General features: G+C 34.6%; 1 protein-coding gene across 2 annotated transcripts in view; it reads right to left on the bottom strand.

Annotated features, from left to right (window-relative positions):
• LOC106137143 (protein pangolin, isoforms A/H/I/S) overlaps positions 1–25148 on the bottom strand; it is a 116323-nt gene that overhangs the window by 17278 nt on the left and 73897 nt on the right. For both annotated transcript variants that reach the window (XM_060951520.1, XM_060951519.1), the window contains exons 5-6: positions 988–1111; positions 29–125 (exon numbers count right to left, since the gene is read on the bottom strand). In XM_060951520.1, coding sequence (XP_060807503.1) covers positions 29–125; positions 988–1111 — 221 coding nt within the window. The remainder of the gene's footprint in view (positions 1–28; positions 126–987; positions 1112–25148) is intronic.

The raw sequence follows: 25148 nt of genomic DNA on the forward strand, positions 1-25148 counted from the left end.
AAGATGATAATGTTTCAGTACAACTTACCATGAGGCTGCAACCTGTGACATCTCAGGACTGAGCATGGGGTAGGGGTAAGTTCCCGCGGGAAACGGGTACATGGGCGTACGCGCCAAACCCGCAGCTGAAAAAAAGTTAACATTACAAATAAGCTGTATCATCAGTATTTTTTTCTGTACATACATACATTTGGTCACGTCTATATCCCTTGCGGGGTAGACAGAGCTAACAGTCTTGTAAAGACTGAATGGCCACGTTCAGCTATTTGGCTTAATGATAGAATTGAGATTCAAATAGTGCACAACATAACAGGTTGCTAGACCATCGCCTAAAAAAGAATCCCAAGTTTGTAAGCCTATCCTTTAGTCGCCTTTTACGACATCCATGGGAAAGAGATGGAGTGGTCCTATTCTTTTTTGTATTGGTGCCGGGAACTACACGGCACATTTTTTCTATGTAAAGATAAATTATGATCTGATAAGTCTGTGTTTAGTTTTCGAGGAGCGTCGGTGGTAGAATCGGAAGAGTGCCCGTTTAGAATGCGTGATGCGCAGGCACAGGTTCGAATGTCACCTCGCCTGTACCAATGACTAGGAGGAATCCGAAGTTAATGAGCCTATGTCTTAGTCGCCTTTTGCTACATCCATGGAAAGAGATGTAACTATATGATTTTTATATTATGAGTAATAAGTTGTGCCGTGTGGTTCCCGGCACCAACACAAAAAAGAATAGGAACACTCCATCTCTTTCCCATGGATGTCGTAAAAGGCGACTAAGGAATAGGCTTACAATCTTGGTATTCTTTTTTAGGCGATGGGCTAGCAACCTGTCGCTATTTGAATCTCAATACTATCATTAAGCCAAATAGCTGAACGTGGCCGATCAGTCTTTTCAAGACTGTTGGCTCTGTCTATCCCACAAGGGATATAGACGTGACCATATGTATGTATGTATGTAGTTATAAGATGTTGGATCTGGTTACATACCTAGTTTTGAGTCAAGCTGGTAGGGGGGCGGGATGCCCATGTGTGCTGGGGGCGGCTGACCTAGGTCTCCTCCAGGGCAGAAGAGAGAGAGTCCACCTCCCGCTGGTAGGCCCATTTTACTCGTCTGCAACAAGAGTAATCATAATTTTAAACCTCGCAGTCATCATCTTCTTCATCGATACACTATTCACGGAGAGGTCGTGGTCGTCATGTAGTCGTGGAAGAGGAGGGGGCAGATAAAACACTACGCACGATGTCATCAGATTATATTGATTAATGAGTATATTTAAGCCTGCCCCCGTAGCGTAGCATGCGCGACGCCGTTTTTATCGCGCGAGAAACTTATCCTGTTTCGGTTGGGTCTCGGGTCGCGCGATAAACTATCGCTGACCCAAGCAATACAGAGATTAGTTTTTCGCGCTATAAAAACTGGAAGACTAGGCTAGACCACAGAGGAATCAACGTTATTTTTATCTAAGTTTTTAACTTCCTCTTTGACTTAGTTAGTATCATTTTCAAAGCCAGGCCGGAGTTGTAGTAACAAAATAATAAAAAAGTTAAAGATCTCAAAATCTCCTTGAAAGTGTTGCCATAAACAAAAAAAAATTGATAACCTTCTTCCTAGGACCGTAATATGGGTGATTCTCCTCAGCATTTTTTTATTTTAATTATCGTACAAATATCTATATATCGTACCTATATATTCCTCTTTTTATTACATTTATAAGTCTAGATTCGACTATAGTTAAAACACGTATAAAGAAAATATCTAATAATTATATTTAAATGTAAAAAAAATTGTTAACTGTTTAAAAAAGGTCATCTAGTAGAAACTACACCATGTTGGTTCCTATTGTCTTTTTGTTAGTCTTTTCACAGGTCACGTAAAAACATTTGAGTGATCGATCGATCAAATTCGATTCGATATATTGCTATCTGACATAGCGTTAGTAGACAACCATTTGAATTATATGATATATGAGAACTGCATGAAACGTGGTGCAAACAAGCTTGCAATCTGTAATGATGTGATTTCACATTTAGGTATTTGCACTGTTTGTTTTTTTTTTTCAGAGACAAAATTACCTATGTTAGTACGGTGGAAAAAATAAACAAGGTTTAATTTTTGTTAGTTAAATTCGATGTCATGACATGCAAAATAAATTAAATGTCTAAAAAAGGAATAAATGAAGTATTATTTAATGACAAGCGACCCATCATTTATATACATATTAACATTCCTCAGAAAATCCTCTTTCCAACAGGGATAAAAGCCGTACACGACTTTCCGAGATTAGCTTATGCATACAGACAGAGAAAATACTTTGTAATATGTAGTGATTTATTATAACATATAACAATACATAGGCCAGGTTATATATATATTAATCGACTCTTCCTAATAGAAATATTCTACAATACCAAAATAGACAAAGAAAAAACATTGAAACTGTAAAAAGATTAATACAAAAGTGTCAGCTTATTCATAATAGTGTAAAAATCCCGTTTAATTAGAGGTGCCACTCCAAACGGAAGTGAGTTGAGAATGGCCCTACAGCGCCAGTTTGCATAATTGGGCGCGCCTGTGAAATTTATGCGCCCCTCAATTTACTTGCTAATGACGTCTTCGTCTTTTGTCTCTTTCACTCTGCGGAGGAGGTGTGTTTTTATCTCAATCCAATGTTTTTTTTTTTTTAAATAACTAGTCTAGATTTGGCGTAATGCTTCGCGGCGTGGGAATTTCTGAAAATATTTATTTAACGTTATGTGTCTCGGTATCTGTATGAGAAATAATTTATAATTTCAGCATAACACCGATAGTTGTCTGAATTGATCTGTACGTTGATAGCTTCTGTTTTACGTTATTTAATATAAAAACAATTTTATAGTACTTATTTCAAATATACTAAAAAGTAAAAAAACAAAGAAAATTCTATTTTTATCCCTATTATAATAATACACAAACCACACGAGAGTGAATAGAAATATCTCTAAGAGAAAAGACAAAACACAAAACTTCTCAAAACCAGTTCATAACCTCGCTTCATTCCGGACAATTTAAAAAGTAAAAAAGGTTGACTATCCCTTCAGCACTCGTCCATATTTCGACGAGGAACTACTTATTAAGACAATAATTACCACGGACAAAGGAGCCTCACTAATTAATAATAAAACACGCACAAACAAAGCCTTCCATTCACGCTCGGGACAGCTTAAAAAAAAACAAAAAAGAAAAATAACCGAAACGGTGGTCGAAAACCTCGACATGCGAGGACGAACAAAAAGAATGCATAGACAATGCTGGCAGCCGAGAGTCGAGACGCATAATGCGGGAGCAGCGCGTTCTTAATTTGAAAAATATTTCCATAATAAGATTTGTCTATGGTGAGACCAGCGAAAAACAAAAGACGCTCAACGCGCTTTGTTCTACTGACAGGCCGTTATAATTCAAAAATTAAATCACGCAATTAGATAGCCGCCATTAAAAGTAGCATTCACACAGTTATTAGCTAAACAAGTTTACTCGTTAAAACTTTCGTTTTTAAATTGGTAGATTCGCCTTTTCAGCTCAGCGTGCACATTGAGAAGGTCCCTATACTAATGAAGGTGGGCGTCGAGTGGCCAGCTATTGAAGGAATCGCTCGAGAGGGTAGTTATTGAAACCGCATGAAAGCAGAGCGTGACGTCACCGCCACTCGAACGACAACCGACAAGCCCCAGTCGCTAATTGGAACTCGCGACGCTAGGACGCGAGAACTGTTGCCTCAATCGACTAATACTTCAAAATTGAATAGGTTTGTTAACGAGCCGGCCGGTGAATGTTACGAGTCGAGAGCTGCGCATTCGCTAACCGATCGTGTATATTTTTGCATGTACATTCTGTAAATCGACTGCGGAGTTTCTAACGAAAATGAAATTGGCGGATTTCGGGACGCAGCGTGAATGCACGCACACCATCTACCTCCTACACCCCTTTAGTTCACCAATACGGACGAAGTAGGGCGTAATATCTTGAGAGTTCGCCCCCGGAGCAGTGGGCGTGGAAATAGGATGCTGCGTTGCCATGACGACCATGTGTAGGGGTCCGTACGTGTAGTGGTGTGAGTGCAGGGGTGTTATTTGCAAGTGTGCAGCGTTTTCCGACCTTGAAAGTTTTGGTCTAGTTTCGGCTGTGCCTCTTTTAAATGCAGTCGCTCAGTCGTGACTACCTTTTGAACTTTGGATTCTTGCACCTTTTGTTTCTCTCTACTTTGTGAGAATCTTTCATGATGTGAAACGGAAATTTTTAACTGGTTATGAGTTTTAATTTTGAAATGTAATACCACTCTTTAGTTAAACATTTAAACACATTTAACTGAGTCAAATTTAGCATTAAAAATATTCTTTAACTAGTAAAACATATCGAACTTATCACAATATATGAACATAAACGGGGTAGAATTCCCAACTACCCTAGCTCAGCCGATTCCGCGCCATTTCTTACCCATTTCCGGGATTGGTCCTTCGAGCCGGATACGAGCGCCGCCGGAACTTCTTAACGAGGGAAAGTCTTTATTAAATATAAATGATGCTTTGCATTGTGCATTATGTTGGATATTCGGAGATTACTTATTGGTCAGCGAATATTTTCAATAGAATGAATGATGTGTATTAATAAAAGAGCAAAATGAAAATGCTTCAATAGAAATAGGACCGGCTAGAAAAGATAATGAAAAGTAAATTTTTATACATTTTGAAAGTAACTAGAAAAGTGCTTATTTGCTTTACAAAATAGAAAATATCATTATTAAATAGTAATCCCTCTTTTGCGTACTGAGTATTGCCATTTTTTTATTATCCTTTGTAATGAGCTTTTGGTCTCGATTCGACGGCCTCGATTATTAATAACATTCAACATATTGAAATGCCTATTCAAATTCTGACTGGTCTGAAATCAACTCACTCGTTTAAAATCGAATAATATTAACAACTACTATGAATTAAAAACATTTTACAAAAAAAATTTACAACATGTCTGTTTCTCATGGAGAAAGGCACAGACTATGAATTTCCTATTGCTTCGATCATTACAGATCAGTTTCACTATTCATAATACATAAATCACGCCTCTTTCCCGCCGGGGTGGACAGAGACCACATCTTTCCACTTGCCACGATCCCTGCACACTTCTTTCGCTTCATCCACTTTCATAACTCTCTTCATAACACAATTTACATTTTACAATCGAGTTAAAATCTAACTAAGCAAAACCCTACACAATAAGTACCGAAATGGTATTATAGGAAAATAATGTGGAAACTTGAAAATGTTGCGGGGTAGGCAGAGTGGTGGGGCACAAGAAAATCTAATCCGTAATTCGGGAGGGTCGTATCGGGATATTCAAATCTGTGAATACAGGGGAGCCTCCCTGGGACGGGGTTGTTGACCTTTTTCAGAGGCTGCCTGTGTGTTCACAGCTCTCAGTTCACTGGAAGCGACAGAAGAACATTTTGTGTAAGCTTCAGAACTTTTGTTATCCATCTCAATTTGGTACAAAGATTCGACTGGCATTTAGTCCACATGTTGTACATTTAACGTGCATAAAGTTTAAATTAATTAATTCCTAAGAGAGTTTTGATATTTATTGTATTTTTTTTTCTGTCTTAATATACTTATTTTACTTTAAAAGTCGTGAAATACGGTTAAGAGCAAGGCTTATAACTTTTCCCTTATTGGCCTTTTTATCATATCCATGTTAAAGATATGGAGTAGTCCTATTCTGAAGTGTGATAAATTCGGATGAAGGAAATACATATATTTTCTTTGGATTTTTTTGGCTTTTGATTATAGTTATGTAAATACATTAATTTAAACTCTTTTGTCACATCCAGCAGTGCTTTATATCTTGACAGACCTGGTAAGGGCACGCCAATTATGTTTTTGACGTGCTACGGACTAGCAAATTGGAATAGCCGACGATATTTACAAGGGTTTGTATGTATATAAGTTATATATGTGCTTTAGGGGTGATATTAATGCCTATATTTTTGTCGATTAGGTGATTGGCTATCAACCTGTCACTCAATGGACTATCAGTATTTTCAAGGCTGTTGGCTCTGTCTACCTCGAGAGGGATATAGACGTGACTATATGTATGTATAGAAAGTAAGAGGTGATTACATATATACTTTGTCAATGTTTATGAGTAAGGACAATCATCAGCAAATGCTTTAAACTTAATCTATGGTATTTTATTCCTTGATCTCGATATCAATAATTTTCTGCATGTATTATTAAAACTCTCATAAGGTAATAAGAATTTAAGATATTTTAATCACACGACCGTAAAAGCATGTACTTAGAACCATTTAGAATCAAATAAGGATAATTACATCGCCTTAGTTAAGCACAACGAACAAGTTGTAATCAATATACTTAATTAGCACCATTCACTTGACCGGCACAATATATATTTTTCATCATGCATTTGAATTGAAAGAAGAATGGGAAATTTGGTAAGATTTGCAACGAGACATCCCAAGTCTCTGCCTATCCCCAAATCGTCATTCATTGCCCTCTTGGTCGGAAAGTCCAAGTAACAAACTATAAATAAGCTTAATGTCTAATGAGCAATCTGCCTTATAGCTAATCGCCTATGTAGCCAAATGTCTATCAAGAGGCCTATATCACAAAAAGTTTTTGTTTTTCGAAAATAGACAGTTTTTAATTATGTACACTTTGTATATGTCTAATCAGATATTATGCTTATTTAAAGTCAATCTTTACTACTGATCAAGGTCAGTTTCCTTTAGGACTTCCTTTTCCAAAATGAGAAATTCAAGTCTACTGCTGAAAGGTCAGGTCAAAAGTGACCCAAACTGATAAGTCTCTTTGAAAATGAAGCAAATTATTTTTGCAGAGATTGTTGCAAGTAGAAAGACACATAGGTACATATGTCACGTTTTGATCACTTACAAGGTAGATAGAGCCTACTGTCTCGAAAAGAAAGGCCACGTACAGCTGAATAAATTTATTAATGGGATTAAGGTTGCATGTAATTTCTGCCTGAGTTTACATAAACTGTATCATTCAAGGGCAGAACAGGGTAAGAAATAGCTTGATAAGGGAATGTTGTGATGTGACAAAAGATATACCTATCCCTCCGGGAAAGAGGTCTGATTATGTACGAAAACATATACACATATGTATGTACATACCTATATGTGTAAAACGCAACGCTTAATCCAAAAGCTTTATAATTCTTGATAAATTTGTATGTTATTCTGTGCTGTCATCGATCAGAAACTGAACCTTTTTCTGTCGCATCAATCACAATCAGTTATCGCGAGCTTTTTAACCACTGAGTCACTGTGACTCACTTGGAACGCATGGTTATTTTTGGCATTATGACGTTTTTAAATCTCCAGGGTAGGCTCTCTTTGTAACATTCTCATCAATGAACTTAAAGAAATTGTCGCAATTATTTAATTAATTTGAGTAATGTATTGTTTAGTTTGTCTAAAATAAATATAAAAGCGTGATATTTTCGAGTTCAGGATCCTAGTCTTGAGCAGACCTAGGGCTCCAAAGAGGTGGGGTTTCAACTGGAACTAACGGTAGAGGGATGATGTTGATAATTTAAATTCAATTATTTCAAAGTTAGACCTACTTTGAATAATGGAAGGCAAACCTGTGCACAACCACTTGTATACAGGGTTACAAGGCAATTTATTAAAATCACCAAAATGGTGAATCTATAATTTTAAACCATTATATTTTTCTTTATATGGTAAAGCAATAACTCAGATGATTGTACATTACTGAATTTGCAATTAAACTCATTTACCATCCCAGAAGAAAAATTAAGACGCACCGCAAAGAGCGGGAAAAAAGGTAAAATTGATTTCGAATAATAAATTTTATAGACTATTGGTTCTGTCTTCCCCGCAAGGGTATATAGACGTGATTATATGTATGTAATTTTATAGAAATAAACTTTACGACCAAAAATAAATTTATAATTTAAGTGATCTTGAAGAATTCTTTCGAAAATTTATCAGTTAAATATCTATTTCATCTTACTGCATTTCCCGTTTGCATGTTCAGTACCCTTCAAAGCTTGTGATAATACATTTTTGACATGATGTCAAAATAAGCCTTTTTATTTGTTTTATATAATTTTATGGCATATCTGAAATATCAAACTTAATTTTAACTAGTTAATCTGACCCTGCCAATTTTTTAATCATGTATGTTTCATTACTTTTCTTCTACAAGATACAACTTCCTAGGCAGCTTGGCTTGTCTCCAGTAAATTTAATATAGCTCAGTCTTTACTTTTTATATGATCTTAAGTGAGGAGTGTCATCAAGTTCTTATTTCTCGCTTTCCCTCTGCAAAGCATTTGGGATGCGCATGCGCCGAATAACTGCAGTTTTATAGCATACACATAACCACTCGATATTAAACCTTTCATCCTGGCCAATAAAGTTTAAATTGAAATATTTTACATAAAAACAATTTCAACGAGTAATTTTAGTCTCTATTAATTTGTTTTGCACGTTTCAAATTAGTTCGCAACTTCTATGGTCATAAAAATTTGTTGTCATTCCAAATTAGACTCAATTATAAGTGGATTAGGGTCGAGATTTCCATGTTAGTACGAATATGTGTGTTTGTTAATGGGTACATTTTATTGTCATTCCAGTTAGAGACATATGCGTCGTCTGTATGTCAGTAACTGGATCGAGATTAAAACAGCTCAGTTTAAATGTGAACTAATCGTCCTAGTTAGTATGAGCTTATACCTATGTGTAGGGTTGCCAGGCGTTCCTATAGTAAGGCTTTAGGATCACTCGATCAGCCGCTTGCGATGCCCGACCTGACCGGCTTTTTATTCTTTTTACGCGAACTTTCCTATAGTTTACACTTCATACATATAATCACGTCTCTATCCCTTGTGGGTAGACAGGGCCAACAGTCTCGAAAAGATCAATAGGCGACGTTTACACAAATTAGTTAGTTTACACTAAGACATAACATTTTTACAACAAATGTCACATAATGGCCATTATTACCTTGTATAAATCGGGGATTCCCTGGCCAAAATTTAAAAGAACTTTGAACGGAAGAGCTCATTAGAGTTATAAATGTGGATGAAGGGGCAGAAGTATAAAGGCATCATGTCAAATGGTAAGATATAGATTCTGTCTACCCCTACGGGGAAGAGGCGTGATTTGTATAACTAAATGTATATTAGAGCAGGTCTTCAAACATTAAGCACGGAGATCTAGCAACCCTATCTATGTAGATTTATAACTATTACTCTGTATATGGCTTACTGGTTTATTTACGTTAAATCAAGGCGTATTATTGATCTGAATGTATACTCTTATCATAGTTTTGAGGTAAGTTAATAGAATAAACCACACGAGGCATAAGGTAGCACTCAAAGATGAGAGAGAGAGTAAGACTTAATCTATCAATCTTATCTATATGTCTATATTCAATTTGATACTACAACGCCTTAGTAAGCTAAGACAATCCATTATGACCTTGTCAAAAAAGATTTCAGGACACAGAAATAAAAAAGATAAATTCAATTGAGGATAGGACCGCGGGACATTTCCGCCGTGCGCCGCAAGACGAGCACACGCGTCGTATTTCACTTAACACATTCGAATTAAGATATTGCAATCAGCAACTTCATATAGCAGATGGCGGGACAAACGACTCTTTTCTATATATGTATTAAATTCTTCCAGGCTTTGTTCCCGTGGGAATTTATTAATAATTGCAAGTATGTATAATGTAGGTATATGTTGGCATTGGTAGAAAGTTTATATCCGTGACAAATTACAAACAAATCGGTCCAGTTGTTTTACATTTTATTTGTTAAAACCTTTAAAATGCATATTTTTTTACTCTATTTAATATAAGAATGGAATTGTTAGGTAAGAGGAAGTCTCAAATTGTAAACCAACATAATGACAAGTGAACCTAATAGAGAAATAAATGTCTGAAAACGGAACCCCGGACCCGAAGCACAGTGCGCCTGGAAACACGCACCCCATTCCTTTATTCATCTCTTACGAATATCGAGTAAAAGATATAGAGACTAACAAACACGGCACAAAAATAAGACTTAAAAAAGTATAAATCGTTAAATGTATAATCAATTCTTTATACTTATAAGTGGACAGAATAAACCCATAAAGGGTTTCCTTGAAACGCTCGGCGAGGGCTAGTTAGGTTAATAATATAATTATAATTAATAAAAGACCTTTTACAGTCGGCTTATTAGTGTAATCGACGTTTGATTGAGACGGGTTTGTCGTGGTGGGAAGTTATTCTGAAAATGTAAAGGAGAAATGAAGAAAATTCCAATAATTGCGATGTGTACTAAATACTAGTATGTAGTGTTATACTGTCCAACTTCGTAAAGAGATTGAATAATCAAAAGGCAGATATCGTGGTAAGTAGAAAAATGTGCCCTGCGGTTCACAAAATCACACTCCGGCCGGAATGACTATCCTGAAAACCGATGCGAATAGGGACGCAAATATATTTAGTCCTTAGAAAAGGACAAATGCCAAATGCAATCTTTTGATACAAATAAAGCTTTGCAAAAGCCTTTGATTTTACTAAAGACTCGACTTTTTTAAATATAATATTATAATATAAGAATCCGGCGGTAGGAAACGGTGTTCTAGTTATAACGGTCTTACTCTCCGGACTCATCCAAATTTTACGAGAAAACTAATGCTTTCTTTCGTACAAAATAAATAAGTCGTGGACAATAATATATCGAGAATACACCTTTGGGAACGAAATGACGTGACAAATAGTGTTGTACGGAGACATCGTTTAATAAACAAGGGGCCAATTAGACCCCTGCGACACGTCAAAGGGTTAAATGCAGGTTGTCGTGGACTATGGGGCGCGTTTTTCATGTATACAAAATTGATTTTAATTTCCTCGAGATTAAAGGGTTTAAGGCGTTTCGGTGACAAAGTAATTACAAATGTGTTTCTCTATTTTTTTTTTTCAATATTTTAATAACATGTACCATGATTGAATCGACATCGTTATGGTGAGAGGTCAGGTCAAGTGTACGCTGAACCAACGAAATTGACCAATGTGTGCCGTGTGGTTCCCAGCACCAATTCAAAAAAGAATAGGACCGTTTCATCTCTTTTCCATGAATGTCGTAAAAGGCAACTAAGGGATAGGCTTACAAATTTGGGATTCATTTTTAAGCGATGGGCTAGCAACCTGTCACTATTTGAATCTCAATTCTATCATTAAGCCAAATAGCTGAACGTGGCCATTCAGTTTTCTAAATTGTTGGCTCTGTCTACCCCGCAAGGGATAAAGACGTAACCATATGTATGTATGTGCATGTGATAAGATGTAATCCTCTACGATGTTCCGATGTTCCGGAAGGGTAAACAGTAATATATGTATATACACATAAAAGTTTTTATACAGATGCTGTAAAAATATTTGACAAAGTTTAAACGATTGCCTGCCTTTATGACACCTTATAAAAGAAATAGCATTGAAAACATACACATAAAACACCAGTATCTAGCAACCAACCGAAAATTCGCTTTAATATTTTTGTGCGCACTCAATTTTCCCGTGTAACGAACAGGTGGCGGGTTAACCCTGCGAGTGACGGCGCCCGCGGGTGTACCTACATCAAAGGAAATATAAATGTATGAATTGTTTAGCGAAAATCCGCCCTCGGGCGACCCGCGACCTTAAGCTACGGTTTACGATTATGTATTTTTGTTATTATACTTTCTATATTATTTTTAATGTACTTTTGATTATGGAGGTTTCTTAACTTCCAGATTTCTAATTTCTCCTTATAAACATGGTAATTAACTTCTTTTCAATGACTTTGTTAATACTAAAACGATTATTCCATAGAAACCAGAGGCTACGTTATGAATATAGTCTGCACTGAACCCTACCGAAAGAGGTCGTTTTATATTGCCAAGACACACTAAAGATATATGTATTATAGATAGAAATACCTATTGTACTCTGAATTCACACAGTGATACAATTACTTAGCAGTCTTTTTCTGTACAAATGCTCGTTTTATATATTTCCACAATATATAATAACAACTTCAGTGAAAGACTAACATCAAGACAGCACAAAGGAAGAAACATCCACAAACAAAATTACAAGATGGCAAAAGAAACCGACGAAACAACGAGAAAAATACGCAATTCGAATACAAAAATCGCCTAGTTAAAATGGGAATAAACAAAATTATATTGCCTTCAGACATGAGTGAACATCAAAAGGAAAAACTAATGCGCGGTGCGGGGTAGACGTTGTCATTTTCCTGTAAAATATTAACGGGGCATGCGGGGCCAGGCGGGGTAGAGCGGGTCGGCGCGGGGGCGCACAAGACCTCGCCCTGTCATTGCACGATTAATACAGGTTAATGCTTTCCTCTGTGCTAGTACGATTGCTGAGAATTATCCGTTTTAACGACTGATTATTTTATTTATTCATTTCATTTTTGCTAAGTTTATTGTAGAGGCTTAGCCTGCGGGCTTTTTCGCGTGGGAATTCTCAGAAATTCATCTTTATGGCATACGAGTACGACAACTACGGGTATGCATCTGTTGCCAAAGAAATAATTAATTTAATATGGAAGATTTAACGAAACCTCGCAGGGGACCTAGCCTAGTGAAAGATCACCCTTTGGTGGCGGGCGAGGTCGATACTTTGTTCTAACAAAATAAAAACCATTCCTACAATAATATAAAGTTCAAGCATTAAATACAATAATTTAAAAAGACATTAAATGTTAACAAATTATTCAACTGACTACACAATGTAATTAACAACTTCACACATATTTAATACGTTGAACCGGGATTCGAACCCAGTAATGTGGTTATAAATCTCACCGGACCACGTGAGTCATGTCTCATCGGCCGATGTGAACTATAATTTTCCCATTCCGGTGAAAAAAGCAAGAAACCTTCTTTACAACTAGGGTTGTCTCCTTCCGATATAAAAAAAAATGGGAAATGCGTATTGTAATTTAGATTATCTACTTCTATAATAAAATGGCCAATATTTTTTTTCTGTTTAAAGATAAATAACGACATGTAAAAGTCAATGTAGAGAAAAGCTCATACATTTGGGATTTCTCTTTTACGTTATATATGATCTCTGAATCTCAATTTATTATTTAACCAACACCTAAGTAATGCAACTGAAAACACGCAAATATCAAAAAAAACTTTAAGACTTTTTGGTCAAACTGTACATAAATGGTAAAAATGTCATAAGGCATTATCTACCAGTCTACTTACTGACCATATTGACTAAGAGACTGTATGACAACACTTTTGTGTCAACCCTACTGCGAGAGCACGTAGGTATAGTTCGAAACGCAATAAGTCTATTTTAATTACTGGCGTCGATATCGTCAGATTCCTGTCTTGCCTACTGGGAGCTGTGCTCTACTAGGTCGTGTAGTGTAGCGACACTGTCGACAAAATGTTATCGATAAATCTGTTAAACAAAATTATCAAATAAATATAACTAAAAGTCACCGTGGAGTATGAGATAAGGGGAGGTGAAATACAAATTTCAATAAATAAGTACCTAGGTAGTAGTAGGTTAAATCTATCTACGAAATTCTGTTGCGTTTCCTTCCCTGTTTTAATCATGTCAACTATTTAATATGTGATACAAAATATGACATTTCTTGTACAAGGAAAAATACAAAACTTTTATGTTGGTACATATATCGTGTGTTGCATTTTTTTGTAAAAATATATACTAGTCCATGCAAAAATGTTCTGTATTACAGGTATGCAGAGACTTAGGTAGGTAAAAAGCTAAAATGCATCCTTGGCATACCTAAGCGTTCTTTAATATTAAAAGTTAACAGATTTCGGCAGGAAACTAAGTAAATAATGCCTACAACACACTTGCATACCCATCTTAGGCATTATCGATAAAATCACAACAACCATCGCCAATCCCTATCGATATCGACGAAAATCCAATCACATGTCCCAACACTGCCTAACACAAACAAGACTCGATAACGAGGTGAAATATTCACGTCGCAAACGCTATATAATCAATGGTTGCGCTCTCGCTCGCTCTTGTGCGTTCTTACGGATGTTTGGAGGGAAAGAAGAAGACGGCGCGTGCCCGGCGGCGCTCACAAAGGGGTCGCTTCACTTTGATCTCGCCGCGCGCGTGCGTACGAGACTATGTATGTATGCGTTTATGCAGATGACTGTGAGAATTTGATAATTGCAAAGATTTATGTGAGGCATAGATAATGGTATTGATTAGATTGGTTTTTGTCTTGTCGAATTATGGAGTCGTTTTTCTTGGTTGAGGAAAAGAATGGTGTTTGATAGGGTTAAGTTTTCGGCGTAATTATTCGGTAAATAATGCAGCCCAACTGATCATATCAATGATTTTATTATCATAATATTTTCAATAGATAAGTGTGTCTGTTGAATAAGTTGTGTCGCCTTAACGTCCAAAGAATGTTTTTTTTTAAATTTCATTCATAAGAAATGGAAAAAAACTTAAAGGCTTATTGTACCCTCCTTTTCTTAACTAGGTTTTAACTTGGCAAAACAAATTGTAATGACACACATATCGACACTCGATGTTAGTGGGGATTACTCCTTATCACTGTTATCAGTTAATCCGCGTGGTGACGTGCAAGGTTGCAAGTGGACAGATAAGTTGATTACTGTTATCAACACTGTTTCAATTTTCACCCGGCTGAGAAAGGATGGTAATGATTGAATGTTATTTAGCTTGGTATTTGGCAAAAATTATGTTCAATTAAATCAATAAAATGATAATAAAAATAATCTCATTTCGTAACAAACCTTCGACATTTAATTTTAAAGTATGAAAGAATAATAATAGTTTGTTTTGCATTACAAAAATAAAATAAATACAAAAGAGTATGTAAATACATAGCGTTTGGAAAAAATTAAGATTCTTTTTTATTTACTCTTAAAAAAAGATTTCACCCATGAAAAGGCGAGCTACGTATTCGAGACGCGAAAAATGCAAAAATTCCAAAGACCTCGATTTCCCTGCCCATTGTCGTTATTTTTTTCATCTTATTTAGAGCTTTGTCGGCGAAGTCCTTTGAAGTCACCCCCTCCGCACCCCCTTTATCAGGGTGTTACAAATTGCGTCATGACGTCACGACACAAACTATGGAAGGTGCAGAAGTTGGATTTGGAGTGCGTGGACAATTTTCTTACAGTACGATTGCTATGAATAACAAAATTCGATGAAACATTTTCCGAATATATTTCTGCTATAATCCAACTAAACTTTATGAACAAAATCAATAACGAATAAACATAGATGAATTTAAAGAAAGTTTGAAGTAAACCCTATTGATATACTGTAAATTAAATTTATTCAAATCATATCATATTTCGTCAAATCAATTTTTGAAGTAAAAGCGTTTTAGAAAATACGAACCTTTTAGTTACATTTTTTGGTATACATTACTTTTATAGTTATTTTTAAAATACGCTCATAGCATCATATAGGCTTCTTCCATACTTTCCTTGTTGTATGCCGTCACTGGCGTAAACACTGCTGTACTATTCATTCGTTAGCCGTTTCGGAAACGCTGGATTGCTTTGAGAATTTTTCAAATTACATAGCCGGGTAAATAATTGGAAGAACTGAAGATATGACGTGTGCGCAATCAGAATCTTTTCAAAATGTTTCGCATTCTTGTTCAGATTTAGTTGAACATAATTAAACAATTTTCCAAGAGGGGTAGGCAGATACTTTAAATTTCCACTTACAAGATCCCTGGATACTTCTTTTGCTCAATTTCATGTAAACTCGGAGTCCTCGCCTCTCTGGGGAGCTAAGGGTATGCTTATTACTATATTTCAGTATTGGGTAAGTCAGGTTTCTACAAGAAGTGACTCACGTATGACCTTTGCAGGAAAACCTTACCCATTTTGGATCGAAACATCGAATTGCCTGAATCTGATCTTATACCTCGCCGTAATTTATCTAAATACCTTTCATGTAAATATTCGATCTGAATTATGAATTTTATTTCTATAATTACTTCTGTTTTTTTCAAATGTTGATCACATTAGAATTATTTATGAGGACGTTTGTCAACGCATTTCTTTTATCATTCACCCATTAAATACTCCCACGCAAGAATGTAGCTATGATTAATATTAGTATTTAGCATTATCAACTCTGGACCAAAAAAGATAGGTGTTATTTGGTTTGATGTATCTGAGTCTGTACAACTGAACGAATGGACCTATTCTGATACATTTCTAAAACCCAAACTAATTTCTTGTAAATTTCATATTTTCATGACTACAAACTGCCATCAAAAAATGGTTAGAAGTAATAAATCTAAATTTCAGTTCCACCCACGAGCAGTTTTAATATAAATGAGATTATTAGAATGAACAAAAATATAGCTATTCCACGCGAATTGCCAAATTGTGTCGCTCTTCAATAAATCATAGAGAACGTTTAAACAAACTGACATACAGTCTTTTTATGCACAAAAATGTAACAAAGGCAAATTAAGATTAATTACTGAATAAAATATGGTTGCAAGTAATACCAGACTAAGTATGTATATTGGGAAAGCTAAAAGTGATTTGTGGAAATCTATGGAAAGTTTCGGTTTAATTATAACATGAGAAATTAATTTATTAATAATTGCTTTGACCCTGCTCAGTGAACTCTATTCCACTAAATACAAATTGAGCCACAACAACTTAATTTCTCGGAAATTAAACATTAAAAGTCACCTATTCGGTTCTTTTCATTTAATTATACAATTTGAACGGCCGTGAGTATCAGATGTAACATAAATCTAGCGAGAAGCTCTTCAAAGAAAAACTTTAAATATGCATAAAAATGTCAAAAGACAGAATTGATTGCGCCATAAGACGCCGCCCTGAATTTGCTACGACGAATGATATATCAACAAATTATGCTGAAACCATTTGTAAAAATACAACGTCTCTTTGTTTTCTATAAAATTATTGAAACTTAGAGAATAAAAAATACTAAAAGCGTAGATTCAAATAATAAAAAAATATATTTGAAAAACAAAAATATGGGGAAATAACGTTATACTCCTGCGCATTAGTAGCAACCCAAAATATCTCAGATTAAAAAGCATTAAATTTACAAATAGATCATTCAGTTTTAGTTGCGAACAAAGTAAAAATTTAAGACGCCATTGAAGAACAAAGTAGAAACTTTAGTCCGAGCCATCGTAACGACCTCCGAGTTTTATAGGCGTATAATAAAAACCTTAAAATGGGAACCTTTTTAGAATAAACGGTAACAGATTAATTTTATTATGATACTACCACAATAAAGACTAAAAATACAGGTCTGATAAACTTAGTAACGACGTTTCCAGAAGAATCTAGATAGCTATCAAACATATCACGTTCTCTAAATTTTGACGCTGTCGATTCAATAAAATAATTATAATTCATATAACTTTATTTGATTTACTACAAAGCTGAATAGAAAATCAAAATGCGCAATAAAAAAAACATTAATTATTCAATTAAAATTGTGGAGGACTGAATATTGGACCACTAATTCCTCATCACAACATTAATGCAGCGAGTGAAGATGGTTGTAATCTTGCTGTGCCGGGCTCAGCCTATTCATTTAATTTACTAATTGGTCGTTATTATTCCACATAACGACCCAATTAGGTCCAATCAATCCCTGATACCATAACCATTGGGTGCATAATATATTACCAAAGTATGACAAGTTGGAATTTATGTCAAACTAAAAGTGGGGTCATACGAGTGGGAATCGGTTTAATTATCACTAATCGAATGAAACCATTACAAAGTTTCCAAAAGACAAGGAAATAAGGTAAATTTCTAAGGAAATAATTTGAAAAATTGTATCGGGTTCATATTAAAAATCGATTTTAATCAGATCGCTTCTAATATGAGTTTAATGTGAATAGCAATTGTTATTAAGCAATTCGTCTGATTAATGAGAATCTAACCATTGATGAAGTATTTGATAGAAAGGCTACCGCAGCAACATGTGCAACTACGTTTGGGCAAGTCTATTAGCATCTAAGATCTTGATTCTGAATCACTACTGTATTGATATCTTTCAACGATTGACGTAAATACAATTGTATTTGATATATAAATCTGTGTTCGTTAATTTAGAAAACATAGGAACTTCAAACTTGTCTATCAAAATTTCGCTTAAATCGGAAATAGCTTCATGTAATTATCGAACTTATCATAATCTTGCTAACAGGCGGACTCCGGGCTCCTCTCCCAGACAGGGGTAGACCTAGGTCAGACTAACACCAAGGCAATGATCAAGAAATCGCTTAATTAAGCCAGTAAAATAATCTAACTATGACATTTGTCGACACGCACATAAATCTGGTCTCAGCCCGTAAGTCTGCTAAAGACCAGATATTCTAGACTTGATAGCGTTGACTGATGATGAAACATACTTTGCATTAACGTCGAGAAATGTGAACTGGATCACAGTCATACATCACTGGTGTATGAAAGTAATTAACATATCATTAATTGTAGACACACGACTGTCGATTTGTTTACTGATTCATAATTTCATCAATAGTTTGAAAGTAAGTTTATGAGAGCTTTCTTCAACTAGTTAATAAAAAATGGCAATTTGTATTATTTATTTATAATGCCCGTAATAAAATATTTCAAAATGAACTTTTTTACGTTACAATTCCGTGATTTTGTTATAGGTATCAATAATATGTGTGTTTATTAGATTTTTATCGATTTTGGACATTGATAGGTAGCCTCACAGGACAGAAATAGCACAATCAGATAAAATTTCGAGGTGTTTTGTGTTATTTCTGAATTGTTCTTTTATCATTATTACTGCAATTATATCTACGAATTTTTTAAATTAGATTATGAAAATATGCAGTGGATAGATTATTTAACACAAAATGTTAATTGTATTTAATTCGCCAATATCTTTCTTTTTACACGCTTAACCTAATTGCGGATTTCCTTCACAATCTGAGATTTGGATCATATTTCTAAAAATATAGCATTGTGTGAACCATCTGTCTCTGGATATACAGAAGGTATTTCGGCTTCCTTTGATCTTCCGACGACTTTAATGAGGCGCGCCGTATAACGTTAACTAGTTTACAGAATAATGAATACATAGGTATTTAGCGAATACTCGTAGTTACTAAATCTTCTGGCGAATTTTTGAATAAAAATCAAATTTCTCAAATAGTCTCGCTGGCCGTGAAAGCGAAGCAGATAGGAAGACAGATTTAGTGTAAGTTTAATATGGACCTTAATCTATTTACCTAGGCTAGCAAGCTATCAATATCTAACTGCCAATTCCATTATTGTGCCATGCGGACGAACATGGTCTAAAAGTATTTTCGAAACTATTGGCACTGTCTACTTTGTAATGCATAAGGACGTGAAAAATGTAACAATTTTTTTTTAAATAAAATTTCATAGAACATAATAAACTTAATATTTAATGTATCATATTAATAATACTCGATTTCTACACCTACTATATTTTGTGTTAGTCAAAATTGCGCCCTACTGTCTCGCTGTCTGCATAACGATTTGTTAGTGTTGCCTTGTCTTAAATATGTTAGTGTTGCCTGGCTTGAAATACTTCAGTGACCACCCAATTGGTTGGATCAGCTTTAGGTTACATTGTAAAAGATCCTTACATCAGATCATTCCAACATGATTGATTCGGGATTCTGCGTTTAAGGCAAACTACTTCAAAAACTACTATCTGTTTGTTATTGAAATACAAAATCTAAATGATACATGAAAAATAACATGAAATAATAAAACAGGTTATACAAAAGCACTTAGCATCGTATAATCAGAATTTGTACGTACTCGTAATGGAATCGTTTTAAATAAAAACAGGTGTATGTATTCATAATTGAATGTGCTAAATCCAATTTTAAATGAAAATAGTGGCGATTTTCCGATGACCCACTATGTATGCGCAAACTAGTGCAAATAAGTTAATGGCTGGAAAGGCATACAAAAAAAATACAAACACCACCTCACTAGAGCGGTAGAGCGTAACATTTTCGGAAAATAATAAACAAAAAATTTAAAAGCGGAACGCGACTTTTCATTTTGTACGCGGGAAACGAACAATGGGAAATTGCGCGTCACTCCGCCACACCAATTTGTCAAACGGCCGCAAGATGGCGACAGCGGACGTTGCAATATGGCTTCCGCGGGATTTTAATTAAAAATGCGTCTTATTTGATGCCTGTCTCTGGAAAAGAGTGCGAGTTAGTTGTATGTTTATTTGAATTTATTTGTTTTATTTATTCGCGATAAAATGCCGAGGGGCAATATTATCTTTTTTTCAAATAGGTACACTATTTTCAAAAACTTACAAATATTTTAGACACTGAAATTTATCGATACAAAATATTAAAATTGCGTGCTCACATAATTTGTTAATTAAAAATTAAAAACAAAACACTAATGTGAAAATAATTACATTCAATTTATTAAACGAATGTCGTAAACATATCCCTTCGGAAAAATTTTATGTTACACGAGCATATTTCTCGGAACACTAATTATAAATGATACAATTGGTGAAGTTGCGGTAGTGGAATATAGGAATACATTTAATTTCATTGGCTGGTGATATGTGCCTGGAATTTGGTTATAATCGTTAATTGTTAATAATTGGGCCTTAATGACGTGGTGTCAAGATTAAATTTATATTTAAATTATCTTTTGCCTATGGCTCTGCATGCGAAAGGTTAATGCAAAATCGGATAAAATATGTATTCTTAATATAATTAAAATGTTGTCTTCATGTCGTGATAATTACTATATATATTATATTCTGCATATATAAATGATCAAATGTAACCCCTACATTTTATTTTTCAATAAGACTTGGATTAAATATAGCAAAGTACTTAAATAATGTAGCTAATACAACGATATCAAAATCAAATCAAATACACATAATGGACATACCAACGGGACAATCATAGACAACCACTTGACATGCCCTAATAACATGGCAAATTATTAATAAACCAGAAATGTCCCATCCATTGACTACCCCTATGATATGGTCTCATGGTGACCCCAAGTGCATGTCAACGAACGAAAACAGCGAACACAATGCAGAATAATAGAAACTACCCTCGGTAAGTATTAAAAAACAAGTGGGCACACGACAATGGATTCGAACCTGAACCCTCCACTCGAATAGGGCTGCGTGACCTGAATTTTTAATAATTTCTGTTTGTTTTGTCAAGTGACTTCTCCTGAGAATTAAGATGGCGGACGCGACACTTGAAGAATCAACGTGATCTAAGAAAATTTTACGTTTTCTATTATTAAAATTATTTTAATATAAATGACGCGTTTTAATATCTACTGTCATTCTTATTTTTAAGTGCTTAATATAGTTAATAAGTTTATAAGTCTTGGCCGTTTATTCTACATGCTATCAGAAACTCTTAAGCAACACGCTTCGTCAAGAGACAGTAGGTATTAGGTAGGTAGGTGCCAAATTTTAAGAATTCTCTCAGTGGTTATCGTAAGAAGTTGAAAATTGAATTTGTGTATCATATATTATATATCATTCTATTATTTGGTTTCCCTACAATATTTCCTTTTAAAATAAGCAATCCATATTTTAATATTACATTAATAAGAGAAAATATTTATATTTTTCTTTGTAACGAGAGTTTTAGTTTCAGAAAATAAAGACCTTAAGTGGTAACCCTACCTCACACTACAAGCATTGAGTGTATCAATAAATGGATGGATTTGTTTGAATTCAGTCTTATTAATTAACTAAATAGAGTACAAGAGTTTTGCGCCCACTCTTCTCTCCCCTCTGGTAGTCGCTTCGATTCTCTATCAAATTAATTCGATATAATTTTAATTAGAAATTGTATAAGAAGTCTTACAAAATAATGGCTCTGAATCAAAGAGAGAATGAGCAAGAATCGCTCATAAAGCATTTTCGACTTTATGTAAATAATTCATGTTAATAATTCTATATCATCAGTATAATGTATACATACCCTTTTTCATGAACGGAAAATAATTTGGAAAAACAGGTTTTTGTGATCATCTACTTCTCTTGTATAGATACAATACAAAAATTTATAATAATTTATGTATTTTGGTATAAGAAAGAAGAGTACCTCTATAATTCTTCCGGGAACAAAAATGGTAGAAGCTAGTCCAAAAGTCCAAAATAAATCCTAGCTCCAAAAAAACGTGCTTTTCTATAAAATGACTTAATCACCGCCTCATTAACCAGGCGATTACCGCAATTCCTCTGCCCAATTACTGTAACCACCAATTTAGTTGGCGCCCAACGTGGTGCGCGTGCCATAGAATATATTTCGCTAATTGTGGCCGCGTGTCTACTCAGATATTAGTTTGGAATATTTTTTATTAAACTTAAACCTAATATATAAGATAAGAATAAAGATAAGATCAAAATCCTAAAAGGGGCAAAATAGGATTAAGTTTTCAATCAGAGCAGTTTTAAATGTGTTCACGCACACGTGAGACATCTTGCACTTTTGAGGATTTTGACTTTCATTGAAAACTACTAGCAAATGAAATTGTGTGAAGTTATTCAATTATTAATAAATATATTGGAATTAAAATATTGACACACAATTTCATTATCAAAATTAAATATTGATATCAAAAAATATATTCAAATGTTTCAAATTGAAAGGTGGTTATTAATATTCGTTGAGCAACAACGGTTAAGGAATACAACCGTATACATAAAAATCTGTTATTGTTGATTCAAAGAGAAAGAATACAATGGAACGATTCATTACTATTCACAGACAAATTGATTGGTTCCCCTGACTATACCATTTATCCAGAAAAGCGAAGGACCAATCTTCGTAAAACTGTAGTTATTAAAAGGTCTAATTTTATTTTATTTATGAAATTTCTGGACAATTGAAACACCCTTCCCAAAGGGCTAGGCATAGATGGAATAATGAAAGATATCAATATTCATATCCAGAGATGGTCACGTGCCGGAAAGAACGAGATACATCTATTCAGACATGTTGCGTCCCTTTCGGACACACTTTAATTTCGGAACAATCTCGTTGGATGTATTTGAAATTTCTATGATGTGTGCTAAGGGAAGTATTAGTTCGTATTTATACTAACGAAGAAATGGTGTTTAAAATAAAACGATGTAGAAGAATACTCGTACTTAAGTCTTTTTTTGGTAAAATTGATTTTAATTATACATTGATAAATGCGACATTTGGATATATGATCCATATAAGTTTTTCTGTATTAACTCTTCCAATAAATTCGTAAGCAAATCGGCATTTACGATTACAAATATTTCGAAAATCATTGAAACAAAAAGTTTTAAAGAAGTATGATTTCAAAATGATAACACACTCGAGGATACATTGTTTTGCGACTCATTTTTTACTGATAAAACGAAAACAATAAATGAAAGAATGCAAATATGTTTGATGAGAATTTATAGTTTTAAAAACTATGTTTCGGCAAAGTCAATAAATCACATACATACACACATGATGTCTTTATTAAGGGGTAGACAAAGTCAACAGTCCATAAACTCATGAAGGCCACGTTCAGCGAGATGGCTTAATGATGGAATTAAAAAGAGCAACTGTTATTGGCCCAACAATCGAATGAACTGATGAATTACAACTTGAGCATGAAATAACCTACTTTTTAAGTAGGAATCGTCACCTCCACTGCACACGAACCCAACCCAAATACACAGCCACCGCAATGTACAAACGAGACTCCCCCACTCGCCTCCGGGGTTGGGGGGGATGCGGTTACTATCCCTTTGAAGTCGCCGCCGCTGGCGTCTGCAAGCGAAAGCTGGGTAACCGACGCTTAGCTTTGTTTTCCCGTTTAATGATAGACGGTTAGAAATTACACTATTTGGAGTTATGGTCCTTCGAGCCGGATAGGCAATGCATGGTAATTCTGTTTTAGTTGTTTTATACTCTTTTTCTTTACTCTTTTCTGCCATTGTGCTTATTTGGCCCTTTGTATTTAGCGGACCTACGGTAAACATATTATAATTATACTATCAGACAACAAAATGCTTAATGTATTCTACTTGTCGTGTCAATATAGTGGTTTCCTTTTACGAATTACTGACGATATTGACGACACTTCAATCTTATGGAATAAGAAAAATAGTTACAATTAAAGCATGTTTTATAATAGATCTATCATTTTAAAGTTGGGATTAATTGTTAAAACATTATTAGATAACGTCAAAACAAAATGCTGATAATAATCCGGGAAACCCCAAGTTAATTTGTAAACGAAATGAGACATTTTTAATGTAATTTCACTCGAAAAGTGCTATGAATATCGTATGGCATAATAAAGTAGGGTGTCCACGCCGGCCAAGTCTCGGGACAGTCCGGCCAATCGCGCCCTTTGATATGCTAATGTGTCTATTTTTCCCTGTTTTTTTACTAAACACCGGGTACAGAGCGCAAGGCCTGCGGAATTTTTTTTATAGAGTAATTGTTTTTGTAATTTGAAGAGGTTTTTTTGTGTGTGTCAAATACAAAATACAAATGTGTCTTCAATTTATTTATACCAATTAAATTATGCTATAAAAATTCGGCTTGTTAATTAAAAGTAAAATTTAATTTAATTTTGAAGTAATTTTTCAATGATGAAAATAAAATAATTATGGCCTTGAAAATTATACTATATTACTTTATAGTGAAGTAGCGGCAATTGAATTAAAAAAAAGTATTACCGAGGAAATCTGTTTTTAAGAATTGAAAACCTTGATTTTACTATTAGCAAGAATAATATAATCGTCAAAATTAGCCCTCATTCCCCTCCTCGTAAATAAAACATGGCGTTCATATTACGACATTATCTAGTAATTTGCATGTTTCTAATCTATTCAAAGTAGCGTTTTTCTTTGATGTCCTCATACGGTTAACCTTTGCACTGCTGTTCACGTGTTTTTATTTCCCTGTCTTTTAATGCCTTTTCAAATTGGATTGAGACACATTTTATGTAAAAAAAAAATAGCCGAATTCGGGGAGAAATTTA

Source organism: Amyelois transitella, chromosome 25, assembly GCF_032362555.1.
Source record: "Amyelois transitella isolate CPQ chromosome 25, ilAmyTran1.1, whole genome shotgun sequence".
NCBI classification, from domain to species: Eukaryota; Metazoa; Arthropoda; class Insecta; order Lepidoptera; family Pyralidae; genus Amyelois; species Amyelois transitella.